Source organism: Pleurodeles waltl, chromosome 4_2, assembly GCF_031143425.1.
Source record: "Pleurodeles waltl isolate 20211129_DDA chromosome 4_2, aPleWal1.hap1.20221129, whole genome shotgun sequence".
NCBI lineage: Eukaryota > Metazoa > Chordata > Amphibia > Caudata > Salamandridae > Pleurodeles > Pleurodeles waltl.
Genome location: NC_090443.1, coordinates 9,398,718 through 9,421,339, shown reverse-complemented (window position 1 = coordinate 9,421,339; position 22,622 = coordinate 9,398,718). Strand labels below are relative to the sequence as shown.

General features: G+C 41.4%; 1 protein-coding gene across 3 annotated transcripts in view; it reads left to right on the top strand.

The window, feature by feature from the left end:
* LOC138292044 (dehydrogenase/reductase SDR family member 4-like) overlaps positions 1–22,622 on the top strand; it is a 628,908-nt gene that overhangs the window by 234,984 nt on the left and 371,302 nt on the right. For 2 of the 3 annotated variants that reach the window (XM_069230381.1, XM_069230382.1), the window contains exon 5: positions 3,949–4,050. The exons of the other annotated variant lie outside the window; for it this stretch is intronic. In XM_069230381.1, the coding sequence (XP_069086482.1) occupies positions 3,949–4,050 (102 nt within the window). The remainder of the gene's footprint in view (positions 1–3,948; positions 4,051–22,622) is intronic. 3 annotated transcript variants of the gene reach the window in all.

Here is a 22,622-nt window from a genome sequence, read left to right as displayed (position 1 = left end):
AAATCTCACCTGGAGCCCTCTCAGCGCCTCCTGTTCATAGGGGCAGTACTGGATACAACATTGAGTCGAGCCTTTCCTCCGCCTCAGCGGATTCAAGATATTCAGGAATTGGTTCCAATGTTTCGAAATGGAGCGGTAGTTCCAGTCCTCAAGGTCCTTCGTCTGCTCGGTCTGTTCGCCTCCTGCATTCTGTTGGTCACGCATGCTCGCTGGCACATGAGGGCTCTTCAGTGGTGCCTCCGAAGGCAGTGGTCTCAACACAAGGGAGATTTAGAAGGTACTGTCAAGATCTCCAGAGATGCTGCTGTGGAATTGAAGTGGTGGATTGCGGGCAACAATCTTTCACAGGGGAAGCCGTTCGCGCAGTCGCCACCAGTGGCCACGGTAATAACGGATGCCTCCACCCTAGGATGGGGAGCTCATCTGGGGGATCTGGAGATCAAAGGGCTTTGGTCTCCAGAGGAACAGGTGTTTCATATCAATCTGTTGGAGTTACGGGCTGTACGTTTGGCTCTCAAGGCCTTCCTCCCATCCCTTCGTGGTCAGTCGGTACAGGTCCTGACGGACAATACTACCACGATGTGGTACATAAACAAACAGGGAGGAGTAGGGTCGTACCTTCTCTGCAGAGAAGCTCTTCGGCTATGGTCCTGGGCAAAGGACCATCGGATTTGCTTGGTGGCAAATCATCTGGCCGGGGTCTTGAATGTACGTGCGGACAGTCTCAGTCGCCAATTCTCGGCAGACCACGAGTGGCGTCTCCATCCAGATCAAGTCTGTTTAATCTTCCAGATGTGGGGGTTTCCTCGGATAGATCTGTTTGCCACTCGGGAGAACGCGCATTGCCCGTTATTCTGCAGCCTCCAGTATCCGATGCAGGGAGCGTTGGGGGACGCGTTTCAGATAACCTGGTGCGACCAGTTGCTTTACGCGTTTCCCCCCATACCCTTGATTCCTCGAGTGTTGAGGAAAATTCGCCAAGACCGGGCCCAAGTCATCTTAATAGCTCCGGATTGGCCAAGGAGGGTATGGTACTCCGACCTTCTCCAACTCTCACTGTGCCCTCCGCTCCGTCTCCCTCTCAGGGCAGACCTCCTCTCGCAGTCGCAGGGGCAGGTTTTACACCCCAACCTCCAGAGTCTGCACCTACATGCTTGGAGATTGAACGGGGCAACCTGAGTTCCTTCTCTCTCCCGCCTGATGTAGTGGATGTTATCTTAGCGGCCAGGCGACACTCCACTAAATCTATCTACGCTAATAGGTGGTCTAAATTTGTTATGTGGTGTGGAGAGAGACAGATTGATCCCTTACATGCTCATCTGTCACATGTTTTGTCTTTTGCACTGTCTCTAGCGCAGAAAGGTTGTGCAGTAGCTACCATTAAGGGTTATTTGTCGGCCTTGTCAGCCTTCATTTGTCTTCCAGACCAACCATCGTTATTTAAATCCCCTATTGTTCTCAGATTCTTGAAAGGTCTTCTGAATCAATATCCTCCAAAACCATTCGTTATGCCTCAATGGGATTTGTCCTTGGTCCTGACTTTCCTTATGGGGGTCCCCTTTTGAGCCTATGCATTCTTGCCCCTTAAGGTATTTGGTTATTAAAACAGTATTCCTGGTAGCTATAACATCTGCAAGGAGAGTGAGTGAGTTGCAGGCCTTATCGGTTAAACCCCCTTATATAACGTTTTATGGGGATAAGGTGGTGTTGAGGACCAAGGCTGCTTTCCTTCCGAAGGTTGTTTCACCCTTCCATTTGGCTCAGACAATCACTTTGTCCACGTTTTATCCTCCGCCTCATCCTTCAAAGGAGGAAGAAAGACTACATCGCCTGGACCCAAAAAGGGCGTTGAGCTTCTATATCGACAGAATGAAGGATATCAGGCTGGAGGATCAGCTGTTTGTCGGATACGTGGGCAAGAGGAGAGGAAAGGCAGTCCACAAGAGAACACTCTCCAGGTGGGTTGTTCTTTGCATTAAAATCTGTTACTCTTTGGCAAAGAAGGATCCGCCTGAGGGCATTAGAGCTCACTCCACCAGAGCTAAGTCGGCCTCTTCGGCCTTGGCCAGGGGTGTTCCTGTGGTTGACATCTGCAAGGCCGCAACTTGGTCGTCCCTTCACACTTTTGTGAAACATTACTGTTTGGACTCTGAGGTCAGAAGGGACGGTCATTTTGCACGGTCAGTGCTGCAGGATTTCTTGGTTTGACCATTTAGGCACCCACCGCCGGGCGTGGTACTGCTTTGGGACTCTATTCATCAGGTGAGGAATCCACAGGTAGTTGTATCCATCAGAAGAACGAGTTACTTACCTTCGGTAACGACTTTTCTGGTGGATACATTAGCTACCTGTGGATTCCTCACGGTCCCACCCGCCTCCCCGTTGCCTTTTTGGTCTCTCCAAGCAATCCTTGAGTGTGCTCCTTTTGGTCTTCAAAGTTGCAATACATTTTGCATGTATGATATTTGTATATATGTGTATATTTATATATAAATCTATATATATATTGGGTATATACATGATTCGTATGTATAAATATATTTATTTGTTTAAAAAAAAAAAAGGTTATATTAAATCTACAGCTATTTTATTGCAATGTTGTGTGATTTACAATATTAAGAGATGTTGCTTTGCTCTTTCATTGCATTGGGTTATTATTATTATTCTCATGCACGTAAAAAATGTTGGTACTGTCATCGGCACGTCGGCGAGGACTTCTTATTGCCTGTATGACGTCAGACGGCGTCGCGTGGGCTAGAGTGACGTCCTCGTCGACGTGCAGAGACTAGTAAGAAGATTTCCGTCAAATGCTGGCGCCATGGGAGTATTCATCAGGTGAGGAATCCACAGGTAGCTAATGTATCCACCAGAAAAGTCGTTACCGAAGGTAAGTAACTCGTTCTGTAGCCCTAGATGTCTCAGTTTCCCATGTCATGAAACATAGTAACTTCAGCAGATGAATAAGACTCAGATGGAACAAAACAGAACTAGCTCTTTTATTTTGAGACAATAGCTTTTTGCCAGCAAAAAAATCAGATGTTTTATACCCGAGTAGCCAGAAAGAGAGTCCTAGCCCTGAAAGTCAGTCTTCAATATCAGAAAATCTACACTGTAGCATGGCCTGTAGATTATTTGGTTGAAACTCTTTTAAATTGTGTAATGAGTGAGATGTCTTGGGGAAGGTGTGTATATACAGTTCCTTTCTACTAAAGGATTGTTACTGGTGAGTTAATAATAGTACTCTGACAGTAGTTTGGGAGTTGATATTGTGGTCACTATAGGGCATATTTACAAGCCCCTTCTGCCTCCTTGCGCCACACTAGCGTAATTTTTGTTTACGCTAATGAGGCATTAAGGAGGCCCCTACCGTGGTCCATATTTACAAAGTGGCGCAATGCATGCATTGCACCACTTTGTAAACCCTTGCGCCACATTACACCTGTGCGAGGCATAATGCATGCAAGGGGGGCTTTCTCACGCAAGAATGCCCAAAAAATGGCAATGTAAAACTTACAAGATTTCACTGCTCCATTTTTAACATAATTTTAAATGCCTGCACAGGACAGGCATTAAAGTGACGCTCCCATTATAAGCTATGGGCCTCCCTATGCTTTTCTGGACTAGCGCCATAATTTATGGCACTAATCCAGCAATGGGCCACGGTAGCGTCACAAATTATGACGCTATTATGCTAACATGCCCCATGGTGCACTGGATAGTAAATACAGCGCTACCGTGGCGGCATTAGGGGGCGCAGGGCGACACAAGAAAAGTGGCGCATCAGCGCTCATGCATCACTTTCTTGTAAATATGCCTCTATAGATCTGCGGGCCAATATTTTGACCACCATATTGTGACATACAAACATAGACATAGTGCGCTTTTAATTGTATAAACACATACCAAGAGCAAGAGGGGCTCTGATTTTCTTCATTTTCTTTTAATTAGGCTCTTCAAAAATATGGAAGAATTGATTTTCTGATTTGTAATGCTGCAGTTAATCCCCATGTTGGGCAGATTTTAGACTCAACAGAGGATCAATGGAAAAAGGTAAGGTATTGCTGCCTAAATGTACATATGGGCCTTTCAGAGCTGTTGTATGCACTTCTGCTCATTACTCATGTCTGTTGCTATGATTGGATGAGGATGTTCCTGCTGTACAGTTGGGGCTTGATTCACAAAGTTAAACTTACACATTGTAATTGTAAATGTATTTATATAGAGCTTACTACTTCTGACGACGTGTCAAAGAGTTTTCGGTAAGTAGCACACAACTCCAAAACCCAAAAATGATTAGTGGTGGATTAGTACAGGGAAATATGACTTATTTATTTTTTATTTAAATGCATTCGGTCCAAAAAGTTTGGGCCATTTAAAATTAAAAAGAAAAACACAGTCTTACATAGATGTATAGAATCCATTGGAATCACAATAACTCATCATAATTCATAATAATAGTCATTCAAAATACTATAAAAATCTAATAATCAACTAGCATATAAAATATTTCAGTAAAATCCTTACAACTAAAGTTAAAATCGGACTTAAAATACGACGATTAGCAAATTATGACATAAGAAAAACATCTCTGTAAGCTTGTGCGGTCTCAGTTTGCTCCTAAAAAGATCGAAAATTCTTGCTAAGATACAGGGAAGGATGTCGCGTATAAGTTAATAAGTTCAAAATAATGACAAGGTACATGACATATATTAAAAATAAGAGGAAAAACGAAGAAATATGGGTCTGGTTGAAATCCCCCACTATAAACAAACAAAGGCTCAGCCTGGAACTCTAGGGGCCCTCCACAGAAATAAGCCTACGACGGATACACCAAGCTGCTGATAAGAATTTGGAAACTGAGGAGGCAACCAGTGTGGATGTATTGTATTTGCATATTCTGGTGGCATTGGCTCTGTCCAACAATGATAGATTTTTACAAAGGGGAATAATCCACTTTCCTCTAGGGCTCTTATATGAGGGACAGAAGAACAGAATGTGCTCAATTGTTTCTTTATAATGAGGGCAAGATATACATCTATCGGTCGAAGGGACGCTGGATGACCAGTGAGCCGTATAAATATTAATCGGCAGGGAACCATATCTAAACTGTAAATAAAGGGCACGAGCATATGGTGGGATGGGGAGGTTCATGAAAGTCTCAGGCCAGGGTTCGTGTTTGAGTTGGAGGAATTCTATTGTTAACCTACCCAGCCCGTTTTGGCGCAGCATATCTTTGTTGGCTTTTTCCCAGTATCTTCTTTTAACAAGTTGTCTCGCGTTATTGGGAATCAATTCCGGATGTTCCCAGTAATGGGGGAGACCTATTTTAACCCAAGCAGATTTCATCTCCTGCAGCCATTGAATTTTAGTTGGGCCCTGAGGAATAGCTATGAGTTCCCTCACCGCCGCCCTGTATGGTTCGAGTTCGGGAGTTGTCCAAAGGCGGATCCAATAGGAAAGCGGTCTCAGGGCTGCTATGGTTTTGATGCTGTTTAACCCTAAGTCGAGCCTGAGAGGAATCATTGGGGTACCTACCCCTAACCGGGAAACCTGTCTAAGGAAGTTGTTTTCTTTTGTTTGTAAAATATCCAATCTTCTATGTAATCCCCAGAGTTCCGCTCCATACAGGGCCGCCGCGCGGATTTGGGCATTATAAATCTCGGCAATAATAATCAGAGGGGAACTCAGAGCCTTTCTGGACCTACGTACTAGGGCCCCACCTCTTTGACTTAAGATAAGTGCCCCCTTATCAATGGCTGCCTCCCATTTTCCTGTAGTCGATAATCTAATTCCCAGATAGTCAAACTCTTCCACTTTCTCCAGCAGTATTGAATTCATTTCGATTCTGGCTCATGGTCGTTTCCTTGAAGAGCTGTATATCATAAGTTTAGTTTTTTTTGCATTGACGTCAAGCCCAAAATCCCTGCAGAAAGCACAAAATTGGCTAACCAAATTTTGGATCCCCACGGGCGATTTAGCTAGCAAAATAATATCATCCGCGTACAATAAACAGGGGATTTTTTCCCCAGCCAATTTAGGCGAGTCGTTTATGCAATTCTCCAGATACTGGATACAGTTATTGATATAAAGCAAAAAAAGGGTAGGAGCCAGAACGCACCCCTGCCGGACGCCTCTATTAATAGCCACAGGATCTGTCAACTCACCCTCCTTGCCGCATCTAATTAGGGCATAGGTGTCGTCATGAAGCCAGGTGATAAGACTCAAGAGGCCTGAAGGAACCCCCATGTTAGAGTGTTGACATAGCATGTTCCTGGGGATCAGATCAAATGCAGCTCTCAGGTCTAAGAAGACCACATATAGATTTCCCCTCCCTAAGTCCACATTCTTCCATTTAATTGCCAGGAATCTCAGAACTTGGTCAACAGTGCTCACAGCGGGTCTAAACCCTGCTTGTAAATTAGATAGGGCATTAGTTTCCATGATCCATTCATCGAGGTGGCACAAAAGATGTTTAGCATAGATTTTTTTTAAATTATCTAGGAGGCTGATCGGACGATAATTAGCTGGAATATTGGGGCAACCTTTTTTAAAGATAGGGACTATCTCAGCCCCATTCCATGAATGAGGGATAGGGGCTCCAGCTGCGATTGCATTGCAAATTCGATTGAGATAAGGAGCCCATATGTCAGGTCTTGTCTTGTATAAGTCGCCCGGAATCTTATCAGGACCTGGAGCCTTTCCCCAATTTAGTGAATCTATAGCAGCACTTGTTTCAGCTAAAGTAAATAAGATAGGGGTAGTGTCTTGGGATATTGAAACATCGAGGGACCTGGAAGAAACCTCGGGAGGACCTGCATATAGTTGGCCAAAATGCTCAACCCAGGTTGCAGGAGGAATTGATGTGCCAGGTGTAGGGGCAGAGTCTCCACAGTTTTCAGCTATTAATTTCCAAAACCTGGAGGTATCTTTTGATTTGGCAGTTTCCAGGATGGCTACCCATCTAGCCTTTTCCCAGCTTCTATGTGCCTTGGTACATTCATTCCTATAATCTTTTCTGGCTGTTCTTATAGATTCAACTTGGCCTGTTTTTAGAGTTTTCAATAAAGTGAGCTGTGATTCCCTACATAAATTATTAAACCACCGTGCCCGGCACTTTTTCTTAGGGTTACTGGTGATCTCCTTTGTAAAAAGGTGTTTTAGGGAATCAGACAGTTTACTGTGGGCTGCTAAAAGCCTATCACCCTCATCATCTTCTTAGTAATGAAGCATGCACTCCATTTGATTAGCTAGCAGATTGTATATTGATGAGAGATGCTCGGGGATGTAGTAACAGACTCCCATTTTAAGTTACGTCTATTATTTGATAAAGCTAGCTGATGGGTGTAAAGCTTAGAGTGAGGTGTCTCAAGTAAAGGGAATAGGACTCAAGTCGATAAAATTAATGGGTCGTGGTCACTCTCTTCATGCTCTTGTACTCTCATATCAACCATATGGCCCCACAGTCTAATATCGAGGAGTATATAATCAATCTGGCTTCTAGATCTTCCTCGTCTAAAAGTGGGATGCAGATTTGTGTCAGAGCAGGAGCGACCATTGCAGGCTCGAAGGCCATAAGTTATTGTAATGTCAGCCACTAAACGAGCTGTTTTGTTCAATCTCTGCCTTTTATTAGAGACTAGCTGTGGAATCCCCCAACTAGTACAGGGAAATATGAGTTAATTTGAGCGGTGGACACGTAAGTCTGTATGTTGAATTGAATAGGATAAAGGAGGGATCGAAGAGGAAAGAATCTAGAAAGTGTTATTAGGGAGATCAACTAGTAGTAACATGAGGTTTGGGATGAGTCAAAGGTGGGATCATGAGGGAAGTATTTAGAAAGGGGTGTTTGGGAGATCATAGTAGTAAAATGAGTTTTGGGATGAACCAAGTAGGGATAGAGGAGGGAAGAGTCTAGAAAGGGTTATTTTGGAGATCATAGTAGTAGAATGAGGTTTGGGATGAGTCAGAGAGTGGAAGTAGAGGATATATTGAGAGAGGTATAGGGTGAGACCTAGAGTAGTACAGTAGAGAGACTAAAAGGTTTTCTTTCGTCTACAGTAGGAGTGAAGTAATAAATAAATGGATACATAAATACATAGATAATAAATACATGTATAAGGAAGGTAATATATTGACATTTAAAGTTGTATTGTATAAACTCAGACTTTCAAGTGTTGCTGTACTTGAAGCTAATTTATTTGTGTATTTTTATAACTATTTTTTAATTTTATTTTAATTGTGTATTTTCCTCAATATTTCAATAATGAAGCATTTGTAGATACAATAGATATGATAATTTTTACATATTGTGATGGATAAATAAAACAGACTTGAGAAATGATATATACATTTGTTGAGAAGACCTAAAGAATATCTATATAGTTTAAAAACCATAGTTATTATACCGATTTGAACAAAGAAATACACATATTTCGATACATAAATATAATCAAATTATAAATGTTTATTTACACAGGGATGTGCTGTACATTAGTGTTTGAGTATGGTGGTTATGTAGGAAAGAGCCAACTCTTCAGTTGTCTTCTGAAGATAAGATAGTTATCTGTGAATCTTATGTTTAGGAATAATGAATTCCATAGTTTATCTGCTTGAACAGAGAAAGATGTGCCACCTTTGTTTTTTTTGTATGGTGGGGTTTTGAAGCGAGATGCCAATCTGGAACTGAGATTACTTTGTTGAATGTATTTGTTGGTTTTATTCCTGATGAGAAGTGGTCCTGTTCCCTGCATTGCTTTGTGGGTGATATAAAGAAGCTTGAAGGTGGATATTCTGGCAACAGGCAACCAATGTAGAGCCCCAAAGGCAGGGGAGATGTGGGCTTGTGTCTTTCCAGGTAGAACTAGTCTGGTAGCAGAGTTCTGAATGTGTCAGTGAATTCTTGAGTAATGGGATGAGTTCCTTTTCTGCATTTAGGCATATGAAATTCAGTGAGAATTTTATCAAATTCTTTATTTGCACATGTACCATTTTGAATTCTGTCTGAACAGCACTTTGTTTTAGATTGTTTGATTGTTGACTTGTATATTCTCTAGGTGAAGTTTGTATTGATTGCAGTTTGTTTTGTGCCAGGAACATTGCTGCTTTCTAATTTGTTGTTTATATCATTTTTAGTTCATATTTCTTCAAGGTGCTTACTTTCTTTTGTCCTGTTCTGTTGTTCTTAGTAGTATGAGGATATCAAAAGCTTCCTGTAGCCACCCATAAAGTGTTTGAACTGAATGTATTGTGTCTAGAACGGTGTTGGATGTTAGTTGTGTTTGTAAGTATTCAAAATTAAGGGCCTTATTTATGAGGCCCTCATTGCACACTGCACTACCGGAGCATCATTTGTTTTATGCTCCCGTGGCACAGTGTGCAGGCCAATACTTATAATGCCACTCAAAGTCACCTTGCGTGGCTTTTCATGGCTTTGTAAATATGGACCCTTTTCACACATACCACTGCATGAAAGGGGTGTTCAAATGGTGTCGCTATGGGTGTTACCACGCAACACCCATGGAATCCGATGGATCCTGACACATTCCCAGATCTGCAAGTCTGGAAATGCATCAGATTCCTATGCCACCTTAGGGGTGGTGTTAACCCCTTTGCTGCTGGGCCTTTTCCACCCACTGTACTATGCCTTTTTTGGCTATTTGTGGTAGTTCAATCTTAGGCCCCCATGACTTTTTGTCCACGTAAGGTATCCAAGTCAAATTTGTGTCCTTTTTTCCAACATACCGGGGATTCTAAAGGTACCCAGGGTTTGTGGGTTCCCCTGGAGAGGACCGAGAAAATGGGAAAATATAGCTACATTTTTAGTGTTTGGGGAAAAATGGGAAAGAAGTGCTGCAGAAGAAAGCGTCTTGTTTTTTCCAGACAAATGGCATCAACAAAGGGTTTGTGGTACTAACATCACTATCTATCCGGCATTGAGGAGCATGTAGATTTGAATCAGAAACACATTTTTCAACACAGTTTTGGCATTTTACAGGGATGTAGTCCATTTTTCCTATTTCTTGTACTTTCAACCTTCTTCCAGTTAGTGGCAGAAATGGGTGAAAAGCCAATGGTGGATCCTGGTAAGTTATACTTTCTGAAGAGTAGACCGAATCCTGAATTCGGCAAGGGGTAATTTGGTAGATCCTTGATGGTTTTCCCATAGAAAGTAACAGTTGAAATAAAAAAAAAATGAAATTGAGTTGAAAAAAAAGCCATTTGTGTCTACATTTTCATCTGTAAATTTTTCAAACTATGGCAGATTTTAAAAGCAATATACCATTACGTCCGCTGGATCCTTCAGGTTGCAAAGATATATAGGGTTTATAGGTTCATCAAGAACCCGAGGTACTGAGAGTTAATAACTGTGCTGCACCTTGCAATGGTTTTTAATTGTGTACTGTGTATACAGCAATTTATAGGGTAAAATATAAATAGTGAAAAGTAGGCATCAAGGAAACCAATGTATTTCCGAAATGGGCACAAGATATGGAGCTTAGAAGCCGGGGTTATTTGCACATTTCTGAATCTTTGGGCACCAATACTAGCATGTGAATTAGAGGGTAATTCTCAAAATTACTTCTTTCTTACACGTTGTCTTACATTTGGAAGGTGCAAATACAGAGAAATACAATTGGTAGTAACACTTATTCTACTATTCTGTGTTCCCTTAAGTCTTCCAATAAAAATGGTACCTCACTTGTGTGGGTAGGCCTAGTGCCTGCGACAGGAAACAGCCCAAAACACAACATGGACACATCAAAATTTTCCACACAAAACTGACCTGTTTTTTGACAATTGGGTAGCTGTGGTTTTTGAGTCCTACCTCTGCTGGCAACTAGGAAAACCTAGCAAACCTGTACATATTTAAAAACTAGACACCTAGAGTAATCCAGAATGGGGTAACTTGTGTGTCTCTCACCAGGTTGTTTTACCCAGAATCCCTTGCCAACCTGACACTTTGACTAAAAACACATTTTTCTCACATTTCTGTGATGGAAAGTTCTGGAATCTGCACAGAGCCACAAACCTTCTTCCACCCAGCATTCTATGTCTTTTGATGAAAATGGTACCTACTTGTGTGGTTAGGCCTAGTGCCTGCGACCGGAAACATCCCAAAACTGAACATGCATACATCAAATTTTTCTACAGAAAGCTGACTCTTTTTTGCAAAGTGGGTAGCTGTGGGTTTTGGAACCTGTCTCAGCTAACACCTAGGAAAACCATGGAAACCTGTACTTTTTTTAAATAGGGAAATCTAAGGAGGTGTGACTTGTGTGGCTCCTACAACATTAGTCAACATTTGTCTAAAAAAAATAAAATTTCTACACATTTCTGTGATGGAAAGTTCTCGAATCGGAGGGGAGTCTCAAATTTCCTATCACTCAGCGTTCCCTTCGGTCTGCAGATAAAAAATACCTCACTTGTGTGGTTAGGCAAAGTGCCTGCAACAGGGAAGGGCCAAAAATATGTATAGTTTGATGAGGAACCAATCAGGTCCAAAAGGGAAGTTTTTTAAAATACGTTTTTAGGCTGACTCTGCTTTGGCCACCAACACAAGTGAGGTATCATTTCTACTGGGAGACCAGGGGGAACTTTGGATGGTAGGAAATGTGTGGTTTATTTCTGTTTCTGGATGAAAATGACACAGGAATGCAAGGGAAATGTGTGATTTTAGTCACATTTTGAAGTTTACAGGGCAATGTGGGTAAGAAAATGGTGTGGGATGGATGCAAAGCACACCACCCTAGACTCTCCCAGATGCCTAGTTTTCAGAATTGCATGGGTGTTATAGGTTTTACCAGGTGACAGCCTACCCAAGCCCAAAAAGTGCAGCTGTTCACCATTGCAAATGGGATAATATGGGGAGTTAGCCAAACTCTCCTGGCCTAATTTGTAAAGACAACACCAAACAAAATCAAATATCCTCCTACTTTCCATTGGGGTGAAAAGCTTGAGTCCGCAGGGGAGCAGAAAGACTGTTTCTCCATTTTTGAGAGTGTGGGAGCATGGCCATGCCCATGCTAGGCAGCCCCCACCCCTACAAAAAGAAGCAATCCCATGAGTCTAGTTGGATTCTGCCCCACCGGGGAAGGCAGATGGGTTAGTTGCACCCATCTGACCTTTCAGGGTACAAAAAGACGGTTTCCCTATTTTTTTTTTTTGGGGGGGGGGCATGGCCATGCCCATTCTAGGCAGCCCCCACTGATCAAAATACCAAAAAAGTAATCCCTAGTACCCAGTGGGCTTTCTACCCCCTGCTGGGGGTAGATTGGGTAGTTGCCCCCATCTGCCCCCTGGGGAAAGCAGAAAGACTGTTACCATTTGTGTTGGGTGGAGGGGTGGGGGCATTGGCATGCCCATTGTGGACCTAACCCTTTCACCCAATCACAGCCCTAGCCCTATCAGTCAATCAAAACCCTAAGCTGTACACCCAATTGAAACCCTAGCCCTAGGAACCAATCAGAACCCTAGCCCTATCAGTCAATCAGATCTCAAATCTAAAGCCACTGAAAGCACTGCTTTTCGCACACTTGAAAAAATCACATTTTCTAGCCAAAAACAAGTGTTACAAACACTTTCCAAACACAGTTTAAACCATAAAGCAGATTAAGTAGTCTCTTAAACAGACTCTGGTTAGCCTCTGAGCTGTAGTTAGCCTTTTTATCTTGTAAGAAAGGGGAGTTTGCCTTCCACAGGCCTGAGCACAGTAAAGGGGAAACCTAGGCGAGAGATATAAGGAGTCATAGTTAGAAAAAAAAATCAGTTTTAAAAGTAAAAATTGCACAGAACCCAAATGGTAAATTTAAACAGTCCTGGGTAGAGGAAAAAGCAGTCTGAAAGTTTGAAGAATACATAGCACAAAGTCTGTGTTCTTACCAACTTCTTTTTCTTTTGCTCACTGAGCTGATTAGGGCACAGAGAAGCTGGGGCCACAAAATTGAGGTGGCTGTCTTTGGGTTCACTCCACAAACTTTAAGTGCAGGTGCTGATGTGGGTTTAAGTGAGGTGTAAGTTTACTATTTTTTGGTACTCACAAATCAGCGGTTAATAAAAAGTTTACGACTGCAGAGGCTCCACAGTTGGGGCAGAGAACTCATCACATAAAAAGATATACCTTATCTATATTTTTATGTGCAGAGTTATCCACCCTTACTGCAGATTTTCCACTGTTTAAACTTCCTGTTAACTTGCAGTTTGCGAACACAAAAAAACAGTAAACTTAAAGAAAAGTGTAAGTTTGCCTTTGTAAATCAGGACCTTGCGCTGCCTCTGCTCTCATCAAAACGGAGTTAGGCTTTCTTCAATTTGTATTTGTACATGTTCCTCAAATTATTTTGAATTCATCTGATGAATTCATCCTCAAAATGACTGGGCTTGTTCTGAAACATCTGATATAATTCCAATCATAAGAAACCACCATTAATTATTCATTTAGTAGTTTATTTTATAAACGAAATACCTTTAAATGAAGACCAACAACTATATTAGGACAAAGTTGTGATGTTGATGTCTGAGAGCTTTCTAAAACTTAACCCTCAAGTTATTGTAAATTATATGTGAGATTTGAAAGATTCACAGATCAGGTTTGTATTTGGTCTGTGAGTCATAACAGAAGTTCTCAAAACTTAACCATTAAGGGATTTGTTTTTCTTGGGAGTAGGTGCAGGGGTGCTGGAGGAAGAAACAGGGGGTGGGCGTCTGACCAGAGAGGAGCTCACCCAAGGTCAACAAACAACTTAGACAGCAGATCATATTTAATATTTTAGTAATGTATGTCACTGCCTGTCCTGCTTATGTATGTAATCTGTAGGTGACATCATCTAATTCCAGTAAAACAGATTGTTGAGCAGGGTGCCATCGGTCGACATTGTCCCACCTGAAAAACGAGTTGCAGTGTTCTGTGGTATTGTCATTTATGGCATGATGCACATGACCCTGGATTTCAAAGTAAACCTGACTTATTTCTCAGAGTGTAATTCCATTGGCAGTCTACACTTCTACTACTACTGGCTGCTATGGAAGAAAGAGTGATTAAGGGAATGGGATTTATTTTAAGCTTTAATGTGAACTATCTGATTTCTTTCAGAAAATCAGACTGCAAGCATTTTAACAAGACAAGCCACTAGAAAATGATGACAGGAATGCAGGCTTAAGCAAACTATTTTACTTTCAACTCTCCTGATTTTTCAACACCTATTGAAGTAAAGCAGTCCTAAATGGCTTTCAAAAATTGCCCCCCCCAAAAAATCTTTTGAGAACATCACACAGGCAGAGAGGGATGCTATTTTCTCCCTGTTAGAGGATAAATCTGTCATTATTAAACCAGCTGACAAGGTAGGAATTTTAGTTACTCTATCCACTGATGATAAAAGGAATAAATGTACCTGTTTACTGAGTGATATTAAGAGCCTAATTTAGAAAAAACTGTTACATCTTGATTGACACACCAGTTTTCTTGTGCCACCCTGCGTACCCCTAACAACAACATGGGAACGCTCTATTACAATTCAGTGCTCCATGGTGCACAGAGCCCACAGTTGTGCCAGAAAGTCTGACGCAATTGTGGTGCTAAACTGTAGCATTTGCTGGACTAGCATCAAAATGTTGACGCTAGTCCAGCAATGCTAGGGGGGGGCATTGTAAACAGCCTAGTATCACTTTAGGCTGCCCTGAGCAGGCGTTAAAAAATGAAGCTAGAATGACTCAGTGAAATCTTGAAGATTTTACTGTAACATTCCTGAAGGCCTTTTTTTGCGGGGGAATTCCTCCCTTGATACATTATAGCTGGCACAGGTATAATGTGGTCCAAGGGTTTACAAACTGGCAAAATGGTACCATTGCGCTAGTTTATAAATATGGCATGGGGTGGGGGACTATTCTACGCCACCTTACGCAAAAACAATAACGCTACCCGGTGCAAGGGGCTTGTAAATGAGCCCCTAAGAGCTACAGCATTTTGGACAAGGACCCAATAAAGAATTTGAGTCAAAGCATATGCATCATGGTCCACAGGGCAGAATCCAATGACTGGATCGCTAAGAAGGAAGCTTACATTTTGGTGAATTTGCACTGTAAGATCCCTTACTTTTACATCTTGCCCAAAATCCATAAAAAGAAGTATCTATTCCCTGGTCACCCTCTTGTGTCAGGTATTGATTCAGTCCTGGAAATCTTGTCCAAATTCTGTTATCACTTCTAAGACCTGTGGTACAGAACACACCAACATATTTGAAGGATACAAAAGAGATCTTGAGTTTAATCAATGAAATCAATGAACATGGTACAACAGAATTACTCATAAAACTTGCTGTAGAGGTGCTCTACATAAGCATTCTGCAGGAAGCAACCCTCACGGTCATTGAGGATTTATTAAGGGAGACAAACTCTCAAACATTGATCTATTACATTATGGAATGTGCACCCCTGGCTCTTAAACTTAAAGTGAACTACTTTCAATGTGAAGAAACCTTGTACCTGCAAGTCCAAAGGACCTTTATTGGCAGCACTTTCGCCTCAAGTCCAGCTGGCCTATATATGTATCACTTTGAGAAGCAATTTATATTGCCTGATACTAATTCCCTACACCAATCAGAACTGGCAACGTTGCATTGCGCACATTCTGGTGACATGGAAGGATTCAATACAGTGCTCTGAAGAATTCATGAGATGGGTTAATAACCTGGATCCTCACCTTAAGTTTACACACATCTCATTGTCCGAGGACATTCCTTTCTTGGAACTACTGATCAGGCTTGGCAGTGGCATTTTAACGTACAACATGAAAATGGATCACAGTAGTCTTGTTCTTTATGGAAGCCACCAGGATGAATTTATAATATGGTCAATTTGTGCATCTCTGACAAAACTGTGGCAGCACCACAGATTTTGAAATACAGTCGGAAATGGGAATATCCGAAAACCATCATTCATAGAGCTGGAGAACAGGCAAAAAATAACAACTTGCATGACCTTTTGGATGATGGGGCTAGAGAGGAACCACTCAAATTAACATGTGCATCTATTTTCAACCATGTGACTAATAACATCCAGAAACTCCGTCAAAAAGATGAGTTATTTGGAATTCTGGCAGTCTGGCCATTTAAGATCTTTTGATCTCTTCAAGACATCAAGTAATCTGAGACATTCTAGTACATCCAAGACCTAAGAAAGGGTGTACGAACATTGGAATCACACAACTCTGTGGTCTTCCACCTGTCATAGGCCATTATACATGTGTCTACTACAATGTGTGCAATGTGTCTACAGTCTTACACCTCACACAAAAGGAATCAAACTGAAATTGCGGAACAAATGGTGTCTGAAAAATACATAAATTGCAATACCAAAACTTGTACATATCCGATTACTTGCCCAGGTAACTTGTAATAAATAAGGCATAACATCAAAATTTGTCAAGATTAGGCTCAACAAACACAGGAGTAACATCAGTTGTGGCCGTATGATAATATTGACTAGCTACTTTCTTAAATCCAAGCATACTCCTGGTGACATCAGTTGGGTTGTCATTGAAACAGCTGAGGGCAACACCAAAGAATGTCTATAGTGAAAAACATTTTAAAAAGAACTGAGATGGATCTTCAAATTGCAAACACATCTAAGGGGGCTCAATGATGATATACCCTGGACATGTCTTTTCAAATAGTTACAAAACTGAAGATATTGAGAACATTTAAATCACTCTTGACCTTCCCCTTACAAACACAATGGGTTTTGCACATGAGCACTCCTTTCAATATAGGAGTTTTTGTGTTTTTGGAGTCAGGGCCTTAATTGTTAGGGGTTTTCTTTTTTCCCATGTCTCACAGCTTCTACCTTATTTTCAACATGATAAGACATCAAGACTATTGGTATCTTGTTGCTGCAAAAACACAGGAACCATGACCAATACCATTGGTAATGTTTATGTTTCTAATCTACACAAAATCCATTTCTCTTTCACCAAAAACATCGCTTTGAGAACTTATCATCCCTTTTTATATACATGATCCTAAAGGGTGTCTATCATGGTGTAGATTGATCACTTTGTTTCAATATAGTTGTTACCTGGTCAAAATAGCAATGAAGGATTCCATGATATGTTGTGCATAAAGTCTCTGATGATAACAATTAATAAATCTTACAGATTGTTCACCTATATTTTGCCCAAAAATATCTTGATATTTAGGTGACCGTAAATGGTCTCTTTTTCTCCCTTTGGTATCTCAAAATGGTGCCTGCGGTAATATGAAAGGAAACCTCTTTTTGATGTGCGCACACGGTCAAGTCTATACTTCATGCCACGCCGCACCACGGGTACACCAATGGAATTGGCCCCTGCACAGTGCACAGTGTTAATGGACGCCACCTCAGAGCATATGCATGGTGACATTTGCAGCACAAGCCACAACTCTAGCAATGGAAGATTAAAAGAGCCTGCCTGACCCTGGTAAATATCTATTTCAGATCCACATAGAAGGGTAGGCACAAAGAGGTGACCCTCTTTGGAACATATAAGGGCTCTATCCATAAGCTTTTGGTACAGGCATTGCCCATTCTCCAACATTATTTTGCAAGGCCAGTGTCCTCTCATATAGGTATGCCACAGTGGGCTGTTCTCTCCATGAGTACCTATGGGACCAGATTGACTTTAAGTTTTAGGTGTTCACTATTCTTCTTACCAAGGGCCTAGCATAACTACCAAATGAGGCATTGTTTTCTGCATATTACATGCTTCCATATACACACTATTTGAGTGTGAAAGGGAAAAGGCCGTCAATATGAATGATCTATACTATCATCCACCTGCATGATGTGTAATAAAGTGAGCTCAGTGCTCTTAATTGGCATTAAAAATACTATATGCATGTTATATGTTGTATGTGTTGTTTTTCTTTATATTGTAGGTCCTATATAACATCACCCAGGTTTCCTCAAGAATAGGAGTAACTTTATACTTCCTATTTCTTTGGCAATGTGATACCAGGTGCGGATCCACCGTAAGGGTATTTTCAGTATCTCAGAGTTAGAGGCCCAGATGTAGATGTAGCACTAGTACATTGGTCCAGACGAATTGCCACTGATCCATCTAGGGATAATATTAGGCAAGAAACATGTGGATCCAGATTAGATCTTATAGAAAGACATTATTTCCCCAAGATTGCCCTTGTTTTCAATCTTAACAAAGGCCTCCAAGTATTGTTAGAGTATTTAGGAGATTTCTTTACCCATTTCTTCAGCCAATCTACTTGTACACACATCAATATAGTCAATAAAGTCCATGAATTTGGACGTTGTGGCTTATTTAAAAAAAAAGGTCCCATGGCAAAGAAGTACCTTAAGTTGCCTGTTGGGCACTGTAGCACCAGACAGATGATGCATGCAACGAATTGGGTGAGGGATTTAGCTCCTAAACTTTACTGCTGTCTCTGACCTACGTATGGTCCACTTATCTAAATTGATAGTTCTGACCTCTTCAGAACTGCACCCCAGGAGATTTGATTTTGGCACTCCACACTAGTCACACCCAACAGAGTGATGGCAGAATCTAATCAGTCTGGGCCATACAAAATAATTTAAACTTGGCTACAGTTTTGAGTTTAAGCGGCATACTCAGCTGCAAAAGAACATATGATATTTGCTCATATATCACTGAGAGGTTGCCACTGGACATCAATAATTTATGTTACTGTGTGCACTTGTGATTAATGAGTTATATGAACCAACAGAGAGTATTTTCTAATTTTGCAGTATCTCTAGTCGTAATCCTAGCACCTCCAAAAATATTCTCTGGAGAGGTAAAGAAGTTTGTATTGCTTCTTAATCAGAATTAGTTAAATTTTTGTTTCCACTTATTAGCTCTCAGCTTTAAAGTGCTCACCTTTATTTAAATGACAGTGTTTTTGTTTTTATTAGGATTTCTCATGAATATTTTGATTTAGATTTGTGCATCCCACAAGGGAGCTTGTGGAATTCAGTAGGGGTTGCTGGTCCCTAATTGATATTAGACCATCGCTCCCTCACTGTTTGTCAATTACCAAGCCGAAGAACACTTGCTACCACGCCCCCCAGCATGCCCCTGGATGCCAGGCTTGAAAGCAACCTCCACAGCACACCCATGCCGCTGGCAGGCCAAAGGTGTCCCTAGTATAAGCCCAGCTGGGCCCAATGGAGCTCGGACCATGCTCAGCACCAGCCCCCCTGCTGGTTTTACCTTTCATGCAATGCTTCTATTAAATATGTAAGGGAAGAGCTGCTGAACCTAAACTTCTCAGGCATGAAATGCCCTAGACCATTTTTGAACCCACCAAAGCTAGACTGATATTTTCACCTGTCTGACCTGCAATCTTTCCCTAACCTTTATCAAAATTACCGCTAACATCCAGCAAGTCAAGCTCTCACACAAATATTGTTGCACTCTAATTAATGGTTGATCCCTGATAACAAATTGAAACTAATTAGCTGATTTGTTAGACTCACAACATTTGGACCTAGCATTCATAAGTGAAACCTGGGCTGACGCTGCCTTGGGTCATGACCTGGTCTAGGTGATCCCAGATGGGTATTCTATCTTGAGGTTGGATTGCAGGGAGAAGAGGGGTGGGGGTCTCGGAGTTATTTATTGCAACCAGTTGAATGCCTCTGTCATTTGAAAGGGAAGTCCTCTAATTCAAAATCAAAGTAAACAAAAATGACTCTTTAGTGGCCTACTCATCTACTACCTAGAGCAGACTTCACTCAGACATTCAGTTAGCTAATGGTAACCAGAGTAAAATTTACTGATTTCAGAGTCCTTGGGGACTTCAATTTCCATTTAGAAAACAGCCTGGCCCTATATCTCGAATACTTTACTGATTTGATGGCCAGGTTCAGCCTAACTGAGCAGGTCAAGCACTCCACTCACCTGGCAAGCCACCTGCTTGATGGCATTTTTTTTTTTTGACAAACCCTTTCTTCAACCTACCACAATCCTTCCTCTCACATGGTCTGATCACTTAGATGTCATGTTTGAACTGGAGATGGCAACCAAAGTCCTTACAACCTGCCCCAACCGATCAGGCAAATCGTCCTTGGCATAAGCTAGACGTTATTTCATTCATTAAACTCGGCATTAGCTCACTTTCTACCCACTCTTTCTAAAGACCTAGACACGGTCACTTTTAGTTATCATTTATGGATAGATGCAGGCTTAAATCAATTAGCACCAGGATAGGTGCACAAAGGTTGCAGAGCTACTCTTTCCTGAATCTTCGTTCTCAGGAAAACGTAGATAACAAAATTAACTATGTCACAGGCAAGAAAGAAGGTGGAGAATAAAGTATGATAATGCAGAAAAGGAAATCTACAAAAGTTATATCTTGGTATATAAATATCTGATCTATAAGAATAAAGCCCACTATTTCACTTACAAAACTGAGACATCAAAAAACTTAGTCAACCAAAGCATCTCTAGGTCCCCTCAAAGCTCCCAAATCTGCCCAGGATCCTACAACGCTGTCCTTTTTCCCCCCTCATACTCCAAAAACTATAGGCCAATCTCACGCCTTCCCCTCTCAGCAAAAATTGTAGAGAAGGCCATTAATCAGGAACATACGTCCTTTATCAACAACAATCACCTTCTTTATCTGACTCAGTTATGCTTCAGACGCAAACATCGTACCAAACTGGCCTATATTGCTGCTTCTGAAGAAATCAGACAGACACTTGACAGATGAGGAGATGCTGCGGTGATCCATATCTAGACCTCTCAACAGCATTTGGCACGGTCAGTCATGACCTATAGATAGAATGCCATTATTCCATTGGAATTAGGGGAGACGCCCTTGCTCTTGTAAAATACGTTCTCTCTGGACGAGAACAATTTGTCACTTTGGATACATTTGTATCACTCACATTCTCATTACTGTGTGGTGTGCCGCAGGGCTCATCTTTAAGTCCAACCCTTTTGAATCTTTAGGTTACACCTCTGGCCAGTCTCATTGAATCCTTTGATTTCTCAGTGGCATCATATCTCGACAACACCCTAAATGTGGTGTCAGTGGCTAGCAACACTGAGGACACCGGTATCAAGTTCCATAACTACATGCAACACATTGGCAGTTGATTGAAAGAACCCCGCTTGAAGCTGAAATTGGGTACAAACGAAGTTCTGCTATTCGGGAGGAGAAAGACTCATTTTTTATCCCCAAGCCTATGGTCACAGGAACTAGGCAATTTACTCACTTCTTTTACAAAAGTCAAAAACGTAGGGATCTTACTTGACAGCAAACTTTCATTCGAAAGTCAGATCAGTGGCATCACTTCCTCCCCCTTTTTCACCTTGAAGCTACTTAAGAAAGTCTTCCTGTTCATTCTACTGGAGCTGCAAAAAACTGGTCTCTGCCCTCTTGCTGTCTAAGTTGGACTACTGCAATGCTTTATTCATCAAGCTTCAGATCTTATAGAAGGCATCAGTTCATCTATTATTAGGTATTCCCAAGCAGTAATCTGTTTCACAAGCCCTGATCAAACTTCATTGGCTATCCATGAGGAAGCACAGTGATTTAAGGGCCTCTGCAGGGCATTTAAAGCCCCTTATGATTCTGGTCCTGACTACTGGAAACAAAGCTTCCAATGGTACATACCTCCTAGGTCCCTACGCTTGTCGTCAACTCATAACATAACTGTTCTGAAAGTTAAAAGGTCAAACTGGGTGGGGGCAGAAGCTTTGTCACATGCACCTCTAAACTTTGGAAAACTCCCCACCTTGTTCCCATGAAAATGACATGACTGCTCCTTTTTGAAAAGCTTTGAAAACGTGGCCCTTCAATCAAAAGGCTTTTTACTCCACACATTAGGCCAGCTTCTTTTAGTTCAGCTACTTCCTTCAGTAGGTTAGCGCCTAGACCCCTCCGGACAGTACACGCTTTATAAATTCAATTTTCATCTCATAAGCCTGATGATCATACCAAGGTAGCTCTTTTTGTCACAGATGCATGTGAATGTCCTTGAGTTCTCAGGACCTATGGACAAAGGTACTTGACTCATATCTTTTTTTCGTCTGACTTTAACTTCATACCTATCTCTTGTTTCATTTCCTTTATGGCTACTGCTGAATGCTATGCTTTATTATATGATTTCATTAAGCTGACCACCTACTGTAATTTAGTTACAACCAACAAGATCTGAGAAAGAGTAGTGTCTAAATCAATCACTTAGGTTGGATGGCAACATGCTTTAAGTAATCTTTCAGAATGTACTAATCTTCTTCTGCTGTGTTCTGAAACCCTACACAATCTGACTCAAACCTTGACTTTTCTCTAATTTCTTGCTATTGAATTGCACTCTCCTTACGTACCATCCTCGGAAAACCTCTTCTCTCTGAATATAGCCTCCTGTAAGTCACAAAGCTTTATCTCTATTACTGTATTTCAGCAAACTATCCACACATTTCATAAGTCCCATCCTCTTCTGTGAAATCATATCCCGACAATCACCCCTAGACTATGTATTCATTCCACAGTTCATTTACCCAAACCCATATATCTGTACTAATGAACACACATAACATCTAATAATGTATTCTACCAGAAAGAAACTGGAGTAAATGCATGGAATGATTTACTTGAGAGCACAAGACTAAT